This window comes from Jaculus jaculus, chromosome 9, assembly GCF_020740685.1.
Source record: "Jaculus jaculus isolate mJacJac1 chromosome 9, mJacJac1.mat.Y.cur, whole genome shotgun sequence".
Taxonomy (NCBI): domain Eukaryota; kingdom Metazoa; phylum Chordata; class Mammalia; order Rodentia; family Dipodidae; genus Jaculus; species Jaculus jaculus.
Genome location: NC_059110.1, coordinates 110,002,502 through 110,023,315, shown reverse-complemented (window position 1 = coordinate 110,023,315; position 20,814 = coordinate 110,002,502). Strand labels below are relative to the sequence as shown.

Below are 20,814 nucleotides of genomic sequence, written 5' to 3'. Positions count from 1 at the left end.
ACTGATTCTATTGAAATGCTCATTTAGCATACTATTTACAGTGAATGAAAAAGCCTGTTAGTCCTGATCTTTCATTTTTACTCTAAATAAATTCTGTATGTGGAAGCCAATCTTTTTCTTTTTCCTTTTTGAAGCTTATTAATGCTTTAGAAGTTCCTCTGTAGTGAAAGAACTGGAGATTCTAGAGCCAGCCATGTTTCTTTAAAAGCATTATGGGGTTGCCAGATTGCCAAACCTGGCTTGGATAGTGGTTAAGTCTATAAGTCTTAGGGATAAGCAAGTATAAGTAAGATGTGTTTCCAGTATGACCAATCTGAAAAAGTTTCTAAGGAAAGTCAGCCAGATTTTTAGTATAAAAGTTTTCCTTTTTCTTTGAATGTTTAAACTTACAAAAACAAATAATAAAGCCCATTGTGGTGGCGCACACCTTTAATCCCAGCACTCAGAAGGCAGAGGTACGAGAATTGCCATGAGTTTGAGGCCACCTGAGACTACATAGTGAATTCCAGGTCAGCCTGGACCAGAGTGAGACCCTACCTTGAAAAAACAAAAACTAAACTAAACTAAAAAATAATAGCAGGGCATGGTGGGTCAAGTCTTTAATCCTAGCACTTGGGAGGCAAGAGGTAGGAATATTGCTATCCTGTGAATTCAGGACCAGCCTGGTACTATAGAGTGAGTTTCAGGTCAGCCAGGGCTAGAGTGAGATCCTACCTCTCATGAAAAATAAATAAATGAGGGGAGGGGATATGATAGAGAGTGAAGTTTCAAAGGGGAAAGTGAGAGAGGGAGGGAATTTGTTATACAATTACCATGGGATAATTGTTATACAGTTATGGAAGTTGTCACTTAAAAAAATAAAAATTAAATAAATACTTCCAAGTGAAAAAAAAATCTGGCTTTACCTGGGTACTGGGGAATCAAACCCTGGTCCTTAGGCTTTGCAGGCAAGTGCCTTAATCACTGAAAATCTCTCCAGCCCTAATGGTGATTTATTTGGGAGAGAAAGACACACACACACACACTCTCTCTATCCCTCTCTGTGGGTTCTCCAGGGCTTCCCACCATGCAAAGGACCCCAGACACATGTGCTACTTTTTATGTTTGGCTTTATGAGGGTATTGGGAAATCAAACCCAGGCTGTCAGCCTGTGCAAGTCAGTGCCTTTAGCCACTGAGCCATCTCATCTCCCTAGTCCCAGAATATTTGATCTTTACAGTATTTCAAAGCACATTTTTATTTTTCTACAAAAAGTCCTTTGGAGCTGAGTGTGGTGGCTTATGCCTTTAGTTCCATCACTTGAGAGGCTAAGACAGGAGAATCACCATGAATTCAAAACCAGTCTGGGGCTACAGAGTGTATTCCATGTCTGCCTGGGCTAGAGTGAAATCCTGCCTTAAAAAAAAAAAAAAATAAGACTGGGTATGGTGGCACACGCCTTTAATCCCAGCACTTAGGGGACAGGTAGGAGGGTCACTGTTGGTTCCTGGCCACCCTGAGACTACATAGTAAATTCCAGGTCAGTCTGGACTAGAGTGAAACCCTACCTTGGAAAACCAAAAAACAAACAAACAAACAACAACATAAAAAATCAAGCTCAGCATGGCGGTGCATGTCTTTAATCCCACCCTGAGACTACATAGTGAATTCCAGTTCAGTCTGGACTAGAGTGAAACCCTACCTTAGAACAACAAAAAAAGTCCTTTGGCCTTTGTCTTGGATTCATATATTACTTAACTTTACTAAGAGATCGAATCAATTTCAATAAAAATTCAAATGTGCTAAAAAGTTGATTAAAAAAATTATTTATTTGTAAACAGAAAAAGAAAGAGAAGATGGGCTCATCAGGGTCTCTAGCCTCTGCAGATGAGCTCCAGATTTTTGTGCCTCTTTGTGTATCTGGGTTTACATGGGTACTAGGAAATAGAAACTGGAGCTTTAGGCATCGCAGCAGGCACCCTTAACTGCTGAGGCATCTCTCCAGCCCAAAAGTTGATTTTTTTCGTTTTTTTTTCCAGGTAGGGTTTCACTCTAGCCCAGGCTGACCTGGAACTCACTCTGTAGTCTCAGACTGGCAAAAGTTAATTCTTAATTAGTCTGTTACCTAGCTTTTTCATTTAAAAAAATATTTTATTTTCATTTATTTATTTGGCAGAGAGAGAGAGAACGTGCACACCAGGGCCTCTAGCCAGTGCAAATGATCTCCGGATGCATGCGCCAGTTTGTGTATCTGGCTAATGTAGGTCATGGCGAATCGAACCTGGGTTCTTTGGGTTTGCAGGCAAACGTCTTAACTGCTAAGCCATCTTTCCAGCCCAGTTTTTTCATTTTTATAATTTTTTTGTTTGTTTATTTATTTAAGAGCGACAGACAGAGAAAGAGGCAGATAGAGACAGAGAATGGGCACGCCAGGGCTTCCAGCCACTGCAAACGAACTCCAGATGCATGTGCCCCCTTTTGCATCTGGCTAACGTGGGTCCTGGGGAATCGAGCCTTGAACCGGGGTCCTTAGGCTTCACAGGCAAGCGCTTAACCACTAAGCCATCTCTCTAGCCCCAGTTTTTTCATTTTTTAAAAAAATACTCTTAGATATGCAACAAACTCACATAGATAATATGTGAGATTAAGTAGTAATCCAGACATTTCACCTTTTTTTTGTTGTTGTGATTTTTTGTTTGTTTGGTTGGTTTTTTTCTTCAAGGTAGGGTCTCACTTTAGCTCAGACTGACCTGGAATTCACTATGTAGTGTCAGGGTTGCCTTGCACACATGGTGATCCTCCTACCTCTATCTCCCAAGTACTTGGATTAGAGGTGTGTGCCACCACGCCCGGCACATTTCACCATTTCTAATTCATTTTTGGAATGAAACTTTGGTCAAAATATTAATCATTAATCATTCTGTATTGCACTAAATTTGTTTATGTGTCTCTCCTATTAAATTTCATTCAAAACAAAAATAGTAATCTTGCCAGGCGTGGTGGCACATGCCTTTTATCCCAGCACTCAGGAGGCAGAGGTAGGAGGATCATCGAGAGTTCGAGGCCACACTGAGACTGCATAATGAATTCCAGGTCAGCCTGAGCTAGGGTGAGACCCTACGTCAGAAAAAAAACAAAAAACAAAAAGTAAGCTAGTGTGCTACCCTTGTACAAATGGGGGGGGGATTATAAATAATGCTGCTGGACCAGTATGGCTGTTTTATTTTACACAGTACCAACTCAGGATTGGTAATCTGGGAAACATATTTCCAAAGTTGTATCTGTGACCACTACCCCCCCCCCCCTTTTTTTCTTTTCAAGGTAGGACCTCCCTCTAGCCCAGGCTAACCTGGAACTCACTCTGTAGTCCCTAACTGGTTGGGAACTCACAGTGATCCTCCTACCTCTGCCTGTGAGTGCTGGGATTAAAGGTGTATGTAATCATGCCTGGCCCCATTTTATTTTTTGTGTATACCAATCACTACTTAATCCTCAATCACAGGTAAGAATTTTATATTCCATAATTACTTAAACATTCATTCATTGTTGAAGTGCAATTGAATTGCAATGCCATTTCTGTTTACTTCATGTAATTAAAAAAAACTTTCTGTTTATTTATTTATTTGAGAGCAACTGACAGAGAGAAAGAGGCAGAGAGAGAGAGAGAGGGAGAGGGAGGGAGGGAGGGAGGGAGAATGGGTGCTCCAGGGCCTCCAGCCACTGCCAACGAACTCCAGATGCATGCGCCATCTTGTGCATCTGGCTTATGTGGGTGCTGAGGAATTGAGCCTCGAACTAGGGTCCTTAGGCTTCACAGGCAAGTGCTTAACTGCTAAGCCATCTCTCCAGCCCATTTCACGTAATTTTAATTTTTTTTTTTTTAAATTTGAGAGCAACAGACAGAGAGAGAAAGAGGCAGATAGATAGATAGGAGAATGGGCATGCCAGGGCCTCTAGCCACTGCAAAGGACCACCAGACACGTGCACCCCATGTGCATCTAGCTAACATGGGTCCTGGGGAATCGAGCGTCAAACTGGGGTCCTTAGGCTTGACAGGCAAGTGCTTAACTGCTAAGCCATCTCTCCGGCCCATTTCATGTAATTTAAAAAAATACTTACTTATTTGAGAAACTGAGAAAGGCGCAGAGAAAGAGAGAGAGGTAGAGAGAGAATGTGTGCACCAGATCCTGTAGCCACTGCAAACAAATTGCAGGCACATGTGCCACCTTGTGCATCTGGCTTTCGTGGATAGTAGGGAATCAAACCTGGATCTTTAGACTTTACAGGCAGGCACCTTAACTGTTAAGGTGTCTTTTCTGCCCTGCTTCATATAATTCAGTACTATTTTCCTATTCATTTAGAAATAAATGCCCTGGGGCATGGCTTAGTGGCAGGGTGCTTGCCTAACATGTCCAAGTCCCTTGGTTCCATTCCCAAGATCCCCTTCCCCCAAGAAAAAGAGAGTTTTTTCCCTCTAGTCATTTGTAACTAGCTACATGCTTTCCTTATTTGAGCTTTGGTAGCTTTGTTTCTTTCTTATGAGAAAAAAAAAAAAAACTTAATTTTTTTCTTGAGACAGTGTCTCTACAGCCAAAGCTGACCTCACCTTGCTGATTCTCATGCCTCAGCCTTCCTAATACTGGCATAATAAGTGTGCCATCACACCTGCTTGATTAAGTGTTTTGTGTTTTTGAGTTGTTTGTTTGTGGTAGGGTCTCACTGTAGCCCAGGCTGACTTAGAACTCATTTTGTAGCCTAGGCTAGCCTCAGACACATGGTGATCCTCCTACTTCAGCCTGCCAAATGCTGGGATTGAAAGCATGAGCCACCACACCTGGCCTGAACTAAGTTTCACATGAAATTTTTCCCTCTGCTCTTGCTCTGTTTTCTTTTTGCCTATACTTGCTGTTCCTTTTTTTTTTTTTTTTTAAATCTTTGGCAGTAATGATTCACTTAGCTATCTTTTTTTTTTAAATTTATTTATTTACTTATTTATTTGAGAGCGACAGACACAGAGAGAAAGACAGATAGAGGGAGAGAGAGAGAATGGGTGCGCCAGGGCTTCCAGCCTCTGCAAACGAACTCCAGACGCGTGCACCCCCTTGTGCATCTGGCTAATGTGGGACCTGGGGAACCGAGCCTCGAACCGGGGTCCTTAGGCTTCACAGGCAAGCGCTTAACCACTAAGCCATCTCTCCAGCCCATCACTTAGCTATCTTTTCAAATTATTTTGTGTGAGCACATATTTGTGTGTGTAGGTATGCATGTATGCATGTGTGTATGCCAGAGGTTAATGTCAAGTGTCTTCCTCAAACACTGTATACCTTATTCTTTCTCTCTCTCTCTCTCTCTCTCTTTTTGGTTTGCTTGTTTTGTTTTTGTTTTTGTTTTTGTTTTTTTCTTGATGCAAACAGCAAGAGGATTTTTATTCCAAGCGTGCTGGGGCAGTTTGCTTGTTTTTTGAGGTAGTGTCTTACTCTAGCCCAAGCTGACCTGGAATTCACTATGTAGTTTCAGCCTGGCCTCAAACTCACAGCAATCCCCCTACCTGTGTGCCTCCCAAATGCTGGGATTAAAGGTGTGTTGTGCCAGGCCTGGCCCTTATTCTTTTGAGATAAGATCTCTCATTGAACCCAAAGTTCACTAGTTTGGCTAGACTAGCTATCCAACAAACCCCAGAGATCTTCCTGTCTCTACCTTCCCAGAAATGGGATTACAGATGCACATAACCATACCTGGTACTTATGTGGGTGCTTAGAATCTGAACTCAGACCCTCATGCTTGCGTGACAAGCACTTGATCAGTGAGCCATCTCCACAGCCCCCACAATTTGCTTTTAGATTTTAATTCATTAAAATGTAAGTTTTGGAGTATAATAGAGGGAATATGTTTTTCAAATGAATTGAGTATTAATTTTGTTTTCTTCACTTGTTTTTCCACCTGTTATTTTTAGGAATGGTGGACTCATCTCTGGTTGAATGAAGGCTTCGCATCCTGGATTGAGTATCTGTGTGTAGACCACTGCTTTCCAGAATATGATATCTGGACTCAGTTTGTTTCTGCAGATTACACCCGTGCCCAGGAGCTTGATGCCTTAGATAACAGCCATCCTATTGAAGTGAGCTATGACTATCAATCCTTAGCCTGTGGCTGACCACCTTTTCAGTGAAGTAACTACTTTGTTATGGAGATGCTTAGCATTCTGAAATGAGCATAATAAAACTGCATGGGCGATTTCCTTTATTTATTTATTTATTTATTTATTTATTTATTTTCGAGGTAAGGTCTTGCTCTAGCCCAGGCTGACCTGGAATTCACTGTGATTCACTATGTAGTCTTGGGGTGGCCTTGAACTCTCAACAATCCTTCTACCTCTTTCTGCCTCCCAAGATCTGGGATTAAAGGCATGCACCACCACTGCCGAGCTTCCCTTGTTTTTTTTTTTTTTTTTTTTTTAATTTTTTTAATTTATCTATTTGAGAGAGACAAACACAGAGAGAAAGGCAGAGAGAGAGAATGGGCGCGCTGGGGCCTCCAGCCACCGCGAATGAACTCCAGATGCATGTGCCCCCTTGTGCATCTGGCTAACGTGCGTCTTAGGGAACCGAGCCCCAAATCGGGGTCATTAGGCTTCACAGGCAAGCGCTTAACCGCTAAGCCATCTCTCCAGCCCGCTTCCCTTGTTTTTTAATTCATATTTCCAGTCCTTAATTTGGATGAGACTGAGTTCTAATTTATATTTCTTTTTAAGGTGGGCAGTATAAAAATTTGGTTTTTATAGAAATAAATACATTTTTATTGACTAGTATGATTGAACCACATCTCTTAGTATTTGCTTCAAGGAAAATTCTGGACATCCTTTATTATCATCATTGACTCTGTGCATATTTTTTTTTGTTCATTTTTATTTATTTATTTGAGAGTGACAGACAGAGAATGGGTGCACCAGGGCTTCCATCCACTGCAAATGAACTCCAGATGCATGTGCCCCTTGGGCCTCTGGCTAACGTGAGTTCTGGGGAATCGAGCCTCGAACCAGGGTCCTTAGGCTTCACAGGCAAGCGTTTAACCACTAAGCCGTCTCTCCAGCCCAACTCTATACATATTTTAGTTCTCTTGGATTATCTTATCCTTATCTCTTCTAGCTTATTAATACTATTTATTTATTTGGGGATGAAGTTTTGAGGCAGGGTCTTGCTATGTAGCCCTGGCCTCAAACTCACTGTGTAGATCAAGCTGGCCTTGGACTCTTTGGCAATACTTCTGTCTCTGCCTCTGGAGTGCTAGGATTATTATAAGTATGAGCCACTATGCACACCTACCTCTTGTGATTATAAATTTTATATCCAAAGAACTTTAGTTGTGGATTGCAGAATTCTTACCTAGCATGCACATAGCCCTGGGTTGATTCCCTTGCACCAAATAAACTGGGCATTGTTGTGCATACCTGTAATCCCCAAATTTAGGAGGTAGAGTTAGGATCATATGAAGTTCAAAGTCATACTAAACTACTTAGAGAGTTTGTGCCAGCCTAAGCTACATGAGCCTATGTCTTAAAAAATGAATAAAACTAAAAGATAAAAAGAAGTAGAATTGCATTCCTACTTTGTGTTTAATCCATGTCCTAAATCATTACAGTTAGTGCAAGAAACCAAATGGTTTTCATCTCTACACTCTTCCCCAAAACACACCCACAAAAATAAATGAAGCTATAGTGACTTGCCTCTTAGCAGACAGAATAAGGTCTAGAACCTAGGCTATGAACTATGCCAAGGATCATGTTATATATACCATTTTAATTAGATTGGTTATGCTTTTGTGTGAAGATCATAATATACTTTATGAGTGAGTTAAAGGCAGAATATGTTACAAGTTAGAAGGGTTTTTCTAGAAGCTTTTTATGTAATTCAGTATTACAGGCTGTCTGCTTCCTGTCATAACCCTGAATCACACTGTCTGCCAGGTCAGTGTGGGCCATCCATCTGAGGTTGATGAGATATTTGATGCTATATCATACAGCAAAGGTGCATCTGTTATCCGAATGCTACATGACTACATCGGCGATAAGGTAAAAAGCAATTTTTAAAAGCTTTCTGTTCCTTTTTTATGAAATCATAAAGCATGAACAGAATGCCTGTGTGTATGTATGTATATATGTATTTATACATAGTGTTTGAATATGTGTGGTGTATCTGTATATATGGGCACAGCACAATCTCTTGCTGTTGCAGTAAATGAATGCCAGGCATTTGCACCACTTTTTGCTTAGAGGTTAAATGGGTGGCTTCAGAACTAGGCAGGTTTTGCAGACAAATCCTTTATCCACTGAGCCATCTTCCCAGCTCTAGAATAGCTGATTTTTTTTTTTTCTTTTTCTCTGTGGTAGGAGCTCACTGTAGCCCAAGCTGACCTGGAATTCATGATGTCTCAGGGTGGTCTTGAACTCATAACAATCCTCCTACCTCAGCCTACTAAGTGTTGGGATTAAAGGCCTGTGCCCCCAAGCTCGGTGCTGAATGAATGGGCATCATAGCCATTGCATATGAACTCCAATCACAATTGCTACTTTATGCATCTGGCTTTATGTGGGTACTGGGGAATTGAACTAAGGCTGTCAGACTTTGTCAGCAAGTACCTTTAACCCCTGAGCCATCTATCCATCCTGAGATTCACTGTAGTCTCAGGGTGGTCTCAAACTCATGGCAATCCTCCTACTTCTGTCTCCCAAGTACTAGGATTAAAGGCATGTGCCACCATGCCTAGCAAGAGTATACATTTTTAAGGGCTGGAGGGATGGCTTAGCAGTTAAGGTGTTTGTCTGCAAAGCCAAAGGACACAGGTTCAATTCTCCAGGATGCACGTTAGCCAGATATACAAGGGGGTGCATGCATCTGGTGTTTGTTTGCAGTGTCTGGAGCCCTGGTGCACCCATTCTCTCACTCCCTCTCTTTCTCCCTTTTTGGTTACATGTTTTATTAGTATAAATGATACTTTAGCATTTGAGTAAATTTGCTTTTGACTAATATGCAGATCTATAAAATTTTGAGATGTGATTCTTTTGGATTTAAAATTTGTGTTTTCTCAGGATTTTAAGAAAGGAATGAACATGTATTTAACCAAGTTCCAACAAAAGAATGCTGCCACAGGTAATTTTTCTTTTTGTTTGTTTCCCTCCCTCCCTTCTTTTCTTTTATCATGTTGGTGGAGTCTTTGTAAGTTATACTATCGTGAAGAAAATGCTCCTGCCTGTGTTTTTGTCTCCTCTCCAATGACTCACACTTGTATGCCTTCTAGTCTAGAACTTATTGGCATGTTGTTAAGTGATTTAAAGTTTTGATTTCTTTTGATTTTTAAGACAGAGTTGCTGTGTACTTCTAGCTGGCCTGAAACTTGCTATATAGACTAGGTTGGCCTTGAACTTGGTATGATCCTCCTGCCTCTGCTAACCAAGTGCTGGGATTACAGGCATATGATATCATCCCCAGCTATTGATTCTAATTGTTTTTTTCTAATTTTTATCTTATATGTTCTTATTTATGCATGGGCTATTTATCCTATTTACCTGGATTCCCCTCCCACACACACACATGCCTTTCTGTGTAACAAACAATTCATCTTTAAGATAAAGACAAAAAAGTTACCTTATAAAGTTCTCAGTTTCTTTGGCGTTTTCTTTATGTGTTTTTTTTTTTTTTCACCTCCACCCATACCACCATTATGGCACATTCACATTATGTTGCTGTTTTGCTTTCTTCATGACCATAAGAGTTTTACTTAGGGGCTAGAGAGATGGCTTAGTGGTTAAGGCACATGCCTGTGAAACCTAAGGACCCTGGTTCAATTCTCCAGGTCCCACATAAGCCAAATACACATGGTGGCGCATGCATCTGGAGTTTGTTTGCAATGACTAGAGGCCCTGGTGTGCCCATTCTGTCTCTCACTCCTTCCCTCTGTCTCTAATAAATAAATAAAAATAAAATATTTTTAAAAAAGAGTTTTACTTAGGCTTTATCAGCATTGAGTATGTTTTGACTTGGGTTAATTATAAAGTCTTTAAGCTTGTGAGTAAAATATTGAGTAGGAATGAACATGTTTTCTGTCTGTATCTTTGTTTCTATTTTTGTTTGAACTCATTTGTCTAGTTTATAGCAATTTTGTAATGTTTTTATGCATTAGAATGATTGTGTACATCTTTATAACAGACCGATTGTTTAAATTATTATTTATTTATTTGAGATAGAAAGAGGCAGGCAGATAAAGAGAATGGGCGTGCCGGCAGTGGTGGCGCACACCTTTATTCCCAGCACTTGGGAGGCCGAGGTAGGAGGAACACTGAGGTAGGGAGAACACTGTGAGTTCGAGGCCACCCTGAGATTGCATAGTAAATTCCAGGTCAGCCTGAGCTAGAGTGAAACCCTACCTTGAAAAACCAAAAAATAAAAAAAAATTTTAAAAGAGAGAATGAGCGTACCAGAGCCTCCAGCCACTGCAAACTAATTCCAAATGCATGTGCCACCTTGTGCGCCAGTCTTACATGGGTACTGGGGAATCAAACCAGGGTCCCTGGGCTTTGTGGGTAAGTTCTTTAACAGCTAAGCCATCGCTCCAGCCCAAGACTAGTTTTTTTGGTTTTGGGGGTTTTTTTCGAGGTAAGGTCTCACTCTAACCCAGGCTGACCTGGAATTCACTCTGTATTCTCAGGGTGGCCTTGAACTCACGGTGATCCTCCTACCTCTGCTGATCTTAAAGGCTTGTGCCACCATGCCCGGCTTTTATGTTGTTTTTTGAGGTAGGGCCTCACTCAAGCTCAGGCTGCCCTGGAATTTACTCTGTAGTCTCAGGGTGGCCTTGAAGTCACGGATATCCTCCTACCTCTGCCTCCCAAGTGCTGGGATTAAAGCAAGACCAATTTTTATAATAGAATTTACTTAGGTTGGGGCTAGAGGGGTGTTTCAGTTGTTAAAAGTAATTGCTCATAAACCTGTTGACTTACACTGCCCATGTAAGTCAGATGCATCTGCAGTTTGATGAGGGCTGGAGAGATGGCTCAGCAGTGAGGAGCTTGCAAGCAAAGGCTAATGACCCAGGTTCAAGTCCCCAGAACTCACAAAAGTCAGATTCACAAGGTGGCACATGCATCTGGAGCTTGTTTGCAGTGACTGGAGACCCTATTGTGCCCATTCTCTCTCTCTCTCTCTGTCTCTCTCTCTCTCCCTGTTTCTTCTATCTCTCTGATTATAAATAAATAATTAGAATTTACTTAGTTGTAGCATAGCAAGATAGAGTATTTGACTCAGTGGGAAACAAAAAGTTGGCAAATTGTACATTTTTGTTGTTGTTGTTTTTCGAGGTAGGGTCTCACTGTGGCTCAGGCTGACCTGGAATTCACTATGCAGTCTCAGGGTGGCCTTGAACTCTCAGCAATCCTCCTACCTCTGCCTCCCAAGTGCTGGGATTAAAGGCTTGCGCCACCACACCCGGCTCATGCAATGTTAATAGTTAAGTGAAAAATCTGATTTGGTTTGTGGTGGTTGCATACCTTTAATCCCAGCACTCAGAGGCAGTGGTAGGAAGGTTGCTGTGAGTTCCAGGCCACCCCGAGACTACATAGTGAACTCCAGGTCAGCCTGGGCTACAGCAAAGACCTTACCTTGATTGTTTCTTTTTTATTTTTTCGAGGTAGGGTCTCACTCTGGTCCAGGCTGACCTGGAATTAAATATGTAGTCTCAGGGTGGCCTCAAACTCTTGACAACCCTTCTACCTCTGCCTCCTGAGTGCTAGGATTAAAGGTGTGCACCACCACTCCCGGCTCAAGACCTTACCTTGAAAAACCATAAAAGAAAAAGAAAAAAGTCATTTGTTTTAAGAAAATAAGTATATAAACATTTTAGGTTATTGTTTTTGTTTACTTTCTAGAGGATCTTTGGGAAAGTTTGGAAAATGCTAGTGGTAAACCTATAGCAGCAGTGATGAATACCTGGACCAAACAAATGGGATTCCCTCTCGTTTATGTGGAAGATGAACAGGTAAACTTATTTGTACATATTAAAAAAATCCTTGGGGGCTCGTGAGATGGCTCAAGAGGGTAAAGTACAAATAAGATGGAGAGTGATGTGGTGGCACACACCTATAATTTCAACACTCAGGTGGCTGAAGTAGGAGGATGGTCATGAGTTCAAGGCCTGTGGTACAGATTGAGTTCCAGATCAGTCTGTGCTGGAGTGAGACCCTGCTTCAAAAAACAAAAACAGGCTGGAGAGATAGCTTAGCAGTTAAGGCACTTGCCTGCAAACCCTAAGGACCCATGTTCAACTTTCCAGGTCCCATGTAAGCCAGATGCACAAGGTGGTGCATGCATCTAGAGTTCAATTGCGTTCAAATGCCTGGAGGCCCTGGCACACCAATTCGTATTCTCTCTCTCTCATTTAAAAAAAAAAAAAAAATGAAGCCAGGCATGGTGGTGCATGCTTTTAATCCTAGCACTTGGAACTCCACAAGTCAGCTAGACTGGCAGGACTCCTTCTGTCTCCACTTTCCCAGTGCTAGGATTACAAATGCACCCACCTGACATTTTCATGTGGTTCCAGGCATTGAACTCAGAATTAGGCTTGTAAGGTAAGCACTCTGCCAACTGAGCTCTCCCTCCTGTGTTGTGTTTCATTGTAAAATTTACTGTTTGAGCTGGGCTTGGTGGCGCATGCCTGTAATCCCAGCACTGGGGAGGTAGAGATAGGAGGATCGTCAAGAGTTCGAGGCCACCCTGAGACTACATAGTTAATTCCAGGTCAGCCTGGTCTGGAGCAAGACCCTAGTTTGAAAAAATCAAAAAATGAAAAAAAATTAAAAACTTTTCCCACGTGTGGTGGTGCACGCCTTTAATCTCAGCACTTGGGAGGCAGAGGTAGGAGAAGCATGAGTTCGAGGCTACCCTGACACTACAGAGTGAGTTCCAGGTCAGCCTGGGCTAGAGTGAGACCTACCTTCAAAACAAAACAAAACAAAACACTAAAATAAAAATAAATAAATAAACTTTCTCTGTAAGATTAATTTGTTAATATATTTATATAATCTACAATTATGTGACAATTATATAATTGTTATGTAATTTATATGTTATTAAGTAGAGATTTTATCTATCTATCTATCTATCTATCTATCTATCTATCTATCTATCTGACAGAGAGGCAGACAGAGAATGGGCACACCAGTGTCTCCAGCCACTGCAAATGAACTCCAGATGCATGTGCCACCTTGCACATCTGGCTTTTGTGGGTCCTGGGGAATTGAGCCTCAAACAGGGTCCCTTAGGCTTCACAGGCAAGCACTTAACTGTTCACCCATCTTTCCATCCCAAGTAGAAATTTTGTACAGACACATTATATGTTAGTATCATCCTTTTCCTCCTCCCTGCTCCCTCCGCCAAGGGCCGTTGTTGCTGTCCAGTTCACATTGCTGGTAGAAATCACCCAACCAAGAGCAGCTTCTGGGAAAAAGGGATTTATTTTGGCTTACAAGCTTGAGGGGAAGCTCCATGATGGCAGGGGAAAATGATGGCATGAGCAGAGACTGGCCAACATAAGGTGGACAATAGCAACAGGAGAGTGTGCCAAACATTGGCAAGGGGAAACTGGCTATAATACCCATAAGCCCACCCCCAACAATACACTCCCTCCAGGAGGCATTAATTCCCAAATCTCCACCAGCTGGGAACCTAGCATTCAGAACACCTAAGGTTATGGGGACCCCTGAATCAAACCACCACATTCCCCCCCTGGCCCCCATAAACTGATATCCATTCATGATGTAAAATACAATGCATTTGGTCTGACTTAAAAAACCCCCATAGTTTTTATCAATCCCAATGATGTTCAAACATCCCCATAGTCCAAGATCTTTTAACTGAGCCATAATACCAAAAAAAAATAACCTCAAAAAACCCATAATGGTACAGAATAAATATTAACACTACAAAAGATGGCACTGGGCATAGCAAAGAAACATTCAACCAATACAAGATTTAAAACAACCAGGGCAAACATCAGTGGCTTCAAGTTCAACAACTAGCCATTGACAAATCTCCAAGTCCGATAATTCTAACCAGCAAAAAGTCTCTGGCATTCCAATTCTGCCCCTCCAGCTAGGCTACTCACAGTCCTGGGAAACTTCATCAGGGCCGGCAGCTCCTTAGCAGCCATCTTGTGGTCGCGGCATCTCTACTGGGTCTCCACTGCAAGTCATGGTTCATCTCCATGGCCCCATGGGGTCTCTATGCAGGCAACCAGCAAACCTGCTTCACACTGCCCATGGCCATTTCCAAAACACAAGACTGTGTTGCAAACTCAATGACCCTCTTTCCAGCATTTCTGATACTCAACGATACCAGAAAGGCTGCCAATTTGTTAATTAAGGGGGGAATAAAGCAGACTTTCTGAAGAACAGGACACTCTGAGCACTCAGGCCTCTTCAAAAGAATCAACATTCTTCCTGTTGCCCTAGCACAGGTCAGCTGGCCCAATCTCAAAGGTTGTAATCTCTCATTTGCAGCTAAACGGGCAACAGTTCACCCAAAGATTTTTCTTTCTGTGCCACATCCCTCTGCTCACACCATTCCATTTCTACGCAAAGCAACCTGCTCAACTTCTCAGGACATGGGCATAAGAGCAAGCTTCTCAAACAAACTGCTAGCCCAATCCAAGCAAAGCTCTTTCTTACCCTCATAAGCCAAACCTCACAGTCTATAGTTCTTACTGCAATTCAGGTCTTGCAGCTCAGACCATAATAGTCCATGTAGCTGTACTTACAGCACTGCAAGGCATCTCAAGCCAAGGTTTCAAACCAAGAGGCCAAAGCCACATAGTCAGGTGTCTAGCAGCAATCCCACTCCTCGGTACCACTTTACTGTTGCAGTCCGGTTCACATTGCTGGTAGAAATTACCCAATCAAGAACAGCTTCTGGGCAGAAGAGATTTATTTTGTCTTACAGTCTTGAGGGGAAGCTCCACGATGGCAGGGGAAAACGATGGCATGAGCAGAGGGTGGACATCACTCCCTGGCCAATATAAGGTGGACAAAAGCAACAAGAGAGTGTGCCAAACACTGGCAAGGGGAAACTAGCTATAATACCCATAAGCCCGCCCCCAACAATACACTCCCTCTAGGAGGCATTAATTCTCAAATCTCCATCAGCTGGGAACCTAGCATTCAGAATACCTAAGGGGGACACCTGAATCAAACCACCACAGCTGTCTTCAGTGGGATCACTGGTATTCACCACGGGGTTATGGGTTATGAAGGGTGAAAACAGCAGTCAGTCTTTGTAAAGGGGTCAAGGGTTGGCAGTGCCTCTGGACATTCTTTTCCACTCTGTGGCTCTTACAGTCTTTATACCTCTTCTTCCACAAAATTTCCTGAGCCATGGTAGGTGTGTTTTAAGTCTACTTTAGTGTTGCATAATTTCTGCTTTGGTATGTTTTGAGTATCCTCAGTGTCTTGTCTCCCATCTCCCTGGCCCTGGTTGTCAGGCTTGCTATTGAAGCAGCACTCCTGCTCATCTCACCAATTCCTCTAGTTTCAACTGGGACCTGGTTGATTTAGGAGGGGTGGTTTATCTCTTCCATTCTCACTGCCTTCTGAAAAAGAAAAGCAGATTCTCCAATGGAAAATGAGGTCAGCAAAGGTTAAATGGGATAAAAGTATTAATTAAGATAGATTTTGATGGGTATAGTCTCTCTTCTGGCCAAAGACTAGTGGGAACTTCTCATTGGAATCCATGATCTTGGTCTTCATAGGATTCTGACTTGGTTTCCAGTCCTAGCTATGGGTTCCTTTCCACTGAACAGACCCCTTAGCCAATCAGAGAGCCATTGATTACTTACCTACACTGGGTGCCACTATTGCACAGGAGTGTACATCATGTCAGTGACCCCTTCTAGCACTGAACATTGTGGACCATTTTCTTTCAGCAGCTTATGTAGCACTTTCCAGCACTATACTGACAGACCATCTAGGAATTGGCTTCCTTCTAGATTCAAGCTAGATCTCTCAATGTTCTGTGTTGTCAGCATGTGGTGTTTTCAGCAACAGGATCTTACCTTTAACTATAGGCTAGTAATCAAGTGCTGTGACAAAAACCTGTCTTTTTGTGGCAAGTTTGTAAGTCTCTCCAATCAACAGCTCAATGTGGGTTGTAATTGACTTGTGCTACTGGGAATTACAAGTTACAAATGTTTTAGGGTTAGGCTTCATCTCACCTCTCTAATTTATATATATCAAGCATTCATATTTATTTTGTGGTTGGTCATGTAATATATATTATTTATTAGTTGTTGTGTATACTTTAATTATTTGCAGGGAGGGTGTTAAGATTGGGTCTCATGTAGCCCAGTCTGTACTCAAACTTGCTGTGTAGTAGAGGGTGACCTTATCTTGAAATTCTGATCCTCCTAGTTCTACCTCTCAGGTGCTGGGTGCCACCACACCTAGCTTTAAAAATATATATATGTTTGAGAGAGAGAAAGAGACAGAGAAAGAAAGAATGAATGTGCCAGAGCCTTCAGCCACTGCAAATGAACTCCAGATGCATTTGCCATATTGTGCATCTGGCTTATGTGGGTACTGGGGAATCAAACTTGGGTCCTTTGGCTTTGCAGGCAAGCACCTTGACTGCTAAGCCAACTTTCTAGCCCCACACCCAGCTTCCCCCTCAACATACACACCTAGCTTTTTGTTATATATACATTTAGAATTTTTTTTTCTTAAAGAGCTCTTGCTTTTTCATCCCTTATTTTAAAAAAAATATTTTACTATTTTAATATTTAAGAGAGAGAAAAAATGGGTGCTCTGGGGCCACCAACCATTGCAAATAAACTCCAGACGCATGTGCCACCTTGTGTTTCTGGCTTATGTGGGTACTGGGGAATCAAACCTGGGTCCTTAGGCTTCACAGCCAAGTGCCTTAACCACTAAGTCATCTCTTTAGCCTTTTTTATTTTTTATTTTTTTGGTGTTTTTCGATATAGGGTCTCATTCTAGTTATGTATTCTCAGGGTGGCCTCAAACTCATGGTGATCCTCCTACCTCTGCCTCCCAAGTGCTGGGATTAAAGGTTTGCGCCACCCTGCCCAGCTTCCTAAAAGTTTTTAAATCTACTTTTATTGTGTATGTGCATGTGGTAGAAGGTTGGCACATGCATTCCACAGTGTACATGTGGTGGAGGTCAAAGAGAAACCTTGGGTGTTTCAGCTTTTGTGATGGGGGTTGTCTCTTTTATTTATTTCAGAGAGAATGGGTATGCCAGGGTCTTTAGCCACTGCAAACAAACTCCAGGTGCGTGGATCGCCTTATGCATCTGGCTTACCTGGGTACTAGGGAATCAAACCTGGGTCCTTTGGCTTTGCAGGCAAACGTCATAACTGCTAAGCCATCTCTCCAGCCTGATGAGGGTCTGTCTTGTTCCAGCTGCTTTCTAGCTATCAATTTCACCTCCCATTTCCCTAGGCACATTAGGGTTACAGAAACATGCTGCGTAGTATGTCTATCCAGCTTTACATGGTCAGAGAAGAGGATTGAATTCAAGTTGGCAGGTTTCAAGGAAACATCTTTAACCACTGAGCTATCTTCCTAGCCATGTTGTGTCAGTTTTTTGTTTGTTTTGTTTGGTTTTTCGGGGCAGGGTCTCGCTGTAGACTAGGTTGACCTGGACTTCACCATGTAGTCTCAAGGCAGCCCCAAACTCATGGCCATTCTCCTACCTCTGCCTCACAAGTGAGTGCTGGGATCAAAGGCATGTGCCACTATGTGGCTTTGTGTCAGCTTTTGAATCAAAAGGAATACTGGGCTGGAGAGATAGCTTAGCAGCTAAGGTGTTTGCCTGTAAAGCCAAAGCACCCAGGTTCAATTCCCCAGGACCCACGTTAGCCAGATACACAAGGGGGTGCATGCATCTGGAGTTCGTGGCTGGAGGCCCTGGTGCACCCATTCTCTACCCCCTCTTCTTTCTCTGTCAAATAAATAAAACATAAAATATTTTTTAAAAAAACACTTTGTTTTTTGGAACCTATTCTCCTCTGCGTTATACATGGCCTTCTGAGGAATCACATTACATAGAAATTGGCCTTTTATTTAGAGCATTTGTGAGGGTTTTTTTTTTTTTTTTTGAGCATTTTTATTGTGAGGCCCAAATAAAAAAGAGACTTTTATATAGTATCATTAGCATAATTACTTTTGTGTATTCATGTTTGGTTATACTGGTTCTCCATCTACATTGTCATAAAAATCCTAAGCCTCCTGGCCAAGTGCTTATGTTATTAAAGCCTATGTTTGCTTTTTTAGGTAGAAGATGATAGATTGCTGAAGTTGTCCCAAAAGAAGTTCTGTGCCAGTGGACCATATGTTGGTAAGCTGTAAGTGGGAACTGTAGGTGGCCGTAAGTGGGAACTGATAATAAATTTGGGTTCCATAACAGTAGTTTTTCAATTAATAGTAAATAAAATTTATTTGGGCTTTTTGATTTTATTTATTTATTAGAGAGAGATGATGATGATGATGATGATACTGAAGAATAAGAAATGGGTGTGCCAGGGCCTCGAGCCACTGCATACCATCTCTAGATACATATGCCACCATGTGTACCTGGCTTATGTGTGTTCTGGGTAATTAATTTTTGTGTTGTTATTGTTTTGTTTTTTTCAAGATAGGGTCTCCCTCTTGCCCAGGCTGACCTGGAATTCACTATGTGGTCTCAGAGTAGCCTTGAATTCACAGCAATCTTCCCACCTCTGCTTCCTCTCTCTGTTAAGGATTAAAGATGTGCACCACCATGCCAAGTCTGGTTCTGGGTAGCTGAACCTGGATCCATAGGCTTCACAAGCAAGCACCATAACCACTAAGCCATCTCTCCTATTTAGGCTTTTTTAGATAGAATCTCATTCTGTAGCCCAAATTGGCCTCTAACACAAAATGATCCTTCCTACTTCAGCCTTCTGAGTTAGTATTGGAATTATTGACAACAAGCCACCATGGATTTTTACAATTTGATAAAATCAGATAACAAAGAGGTGGTGAAAGAATAAAAATGAAATTTAGGGCTGACGATGTGGCTCAGTAGGTAATATGCTTGACTACAGGGACAAAGCCCTAGGTGTAATCCCTAGCAATGCATAAACAGAACATGATGGCACTTGCTTATAATCCCAGCACTTGGGTAGTGATGGCAGGAGAATTGGAAATTCAGGTTCATCCTTGGCTACCAAGTGAATTTGAAACCAACCACAATACATGAGACCTTGCCTCAAAACATAAAAGGAGGGGCTGGAGGGATGGCTTAGCAATTAAAGGTGTTTGCCAGCAAAGCCAAAGGACCCAGGTTCAATTCCCCAGGACCCATGTTAGTTAGATAAACAAAGGGGCTCACGCATCTAGAACTCATTTGCAGTGGCTGGAAGCCCTGGCACACCCATTCTCTCCTGCCCCCTCTGTCTCTGTCAAAATAAATAAAAATAAGATATTTTTTAAAAAAAACATAAAAGGAAAAGAAAAATATTTGAGAATATGTTAATTAAGAGGACAAGCTTGCCAGGCGTGGTGGCATACACCTTTAATCACACCACTTGACCACTTGGGAGGCAAAGGTAGAAGACTACTGTGAGTTCAAAGCCACCCTGAGAATACATAGTGAATTCCAGGTCAGCCTGGACTAGAGTGAACCCCTACCTTGAAAAACCAAAATAAATAAATAAATAAATGACAAGCACACAGAGTTCAACTATTGAATTTGGATTCCCACTCTTACTAGAGAACTAACCTTGCCATACTTCAGCTCTCTTATCTGTAAAAAAGAAATAATATTCCCTGCTTTATAATGTTGTTTGGAATATAAATAAGAATTAGGTTGGGTGTAGTGTGCACAACTTAATCCTAGCAGTCAGGATGCAGAGGTGGGAGAATCGCTGTGAGTTTGCCAGCCTGAGACTACATAGTGAATCCCAGGTCAGTCAGGGCTAGAGTGAGACCCTACCTCGAAAAACAAAAACAGAAAAGAGAAGAAGGGAAAGAAGGGAGGAAAGAAATGAAGGAAGTCATAAAAGGAAAATTTAGTTTGAGCATGGTAGCATACACCTGAGTTCAAGACAAGACCAGGCTAGAAAGCAAGACGTGCCTCAAAGGAAAAATAAAAAAGTGGTAGCGTCCAATCACTTGATTTTTGTTTGTTTGTTTGTTGAAGTAGTGTTTCACACTAGCCCAGGCTGACCTGGAACTCACTATGTAGTCTCAGGATGGCCTCGAACTCATGGCGATTCTGTCATCTCTGCCTCCTGAGTGCTGGGATTAAAGGCATGCGCCACTAGGCCTGGCCCTTTTAACATTTTTTTTTTTTCACTCACTTGATTTTTAAAATTTTAGGTGTCTTTCATTAGATGCTGTAATGAATGAAGAAAGATTGAAAAACTCAAGAAATGTCTCCAGTCTTCACTGTGTATTACCTGTAGTTGGTCATTTTTTTAAAAATTCTTGAGTATAATAAGTAAGTCAATAAACGAAGTCCAATGTTTATTAGGCTTGCTTACCAGTCATTGTACTAAGCATTTCAGCTGATTCTTGATTTTTTTGTTAAATTATTTTTTTGTTAATTTTTATTTAGTTATTTGAGAGTGACAGACAGAGGCAGATAGAGAGAGACAGAATGGGCACGCCAGGGCCTTCAGCCACTGCAAACAAACTCCAGATGCGTGCGTCCCTTGTGCATCTGGCTAACATGAGTCCTGGGGAATCGAGCCTCGAACTGGAGTTCTTAGGCTTCATAGGCAAGTGCTTAACCACTAAGCCATCTCTCCAGC

General features: G+C 41.9%; 1 protein-coding gene across 1 annotated transcript in view; it reads left to right on the top strand.

Moving 5' to 3' along the window:
* Npepps (aminopeptidase puromycin sensitive) overlaps nucleotides 1-20,814 on the top strand; it is a 116,264-nt gene that overhangs the window by 65,446 nt on the left and 30,004 nt on the right. The window contains exons 10-14 of the mRNA XM_004655500.2: nucleotides 5,933-6,097; nucleotides 7,943-8,047; nucleotides 9,065-9,125; nucleotides 11,897-12,006; nucleotides 18,311-18,374. Coding sequence (XP_004655557.1) covers nucleotides 5,933-6,097; nucleotides 7,943-8,047; nucleotides 9,065-9,125; nucleotides 11,897-12,006; nucleotides 18,311-18,374 — 505 coding nt within the window. The remainder of the gene's footprint in view (nucleotides 1-5,932; nucleotides 6,098-7,942; nucleotides 8,048-9,064; nucleotides 9,126-11,896; nucleotides 12,007-18,310; nucleotides 18,375-20,814) is intronic.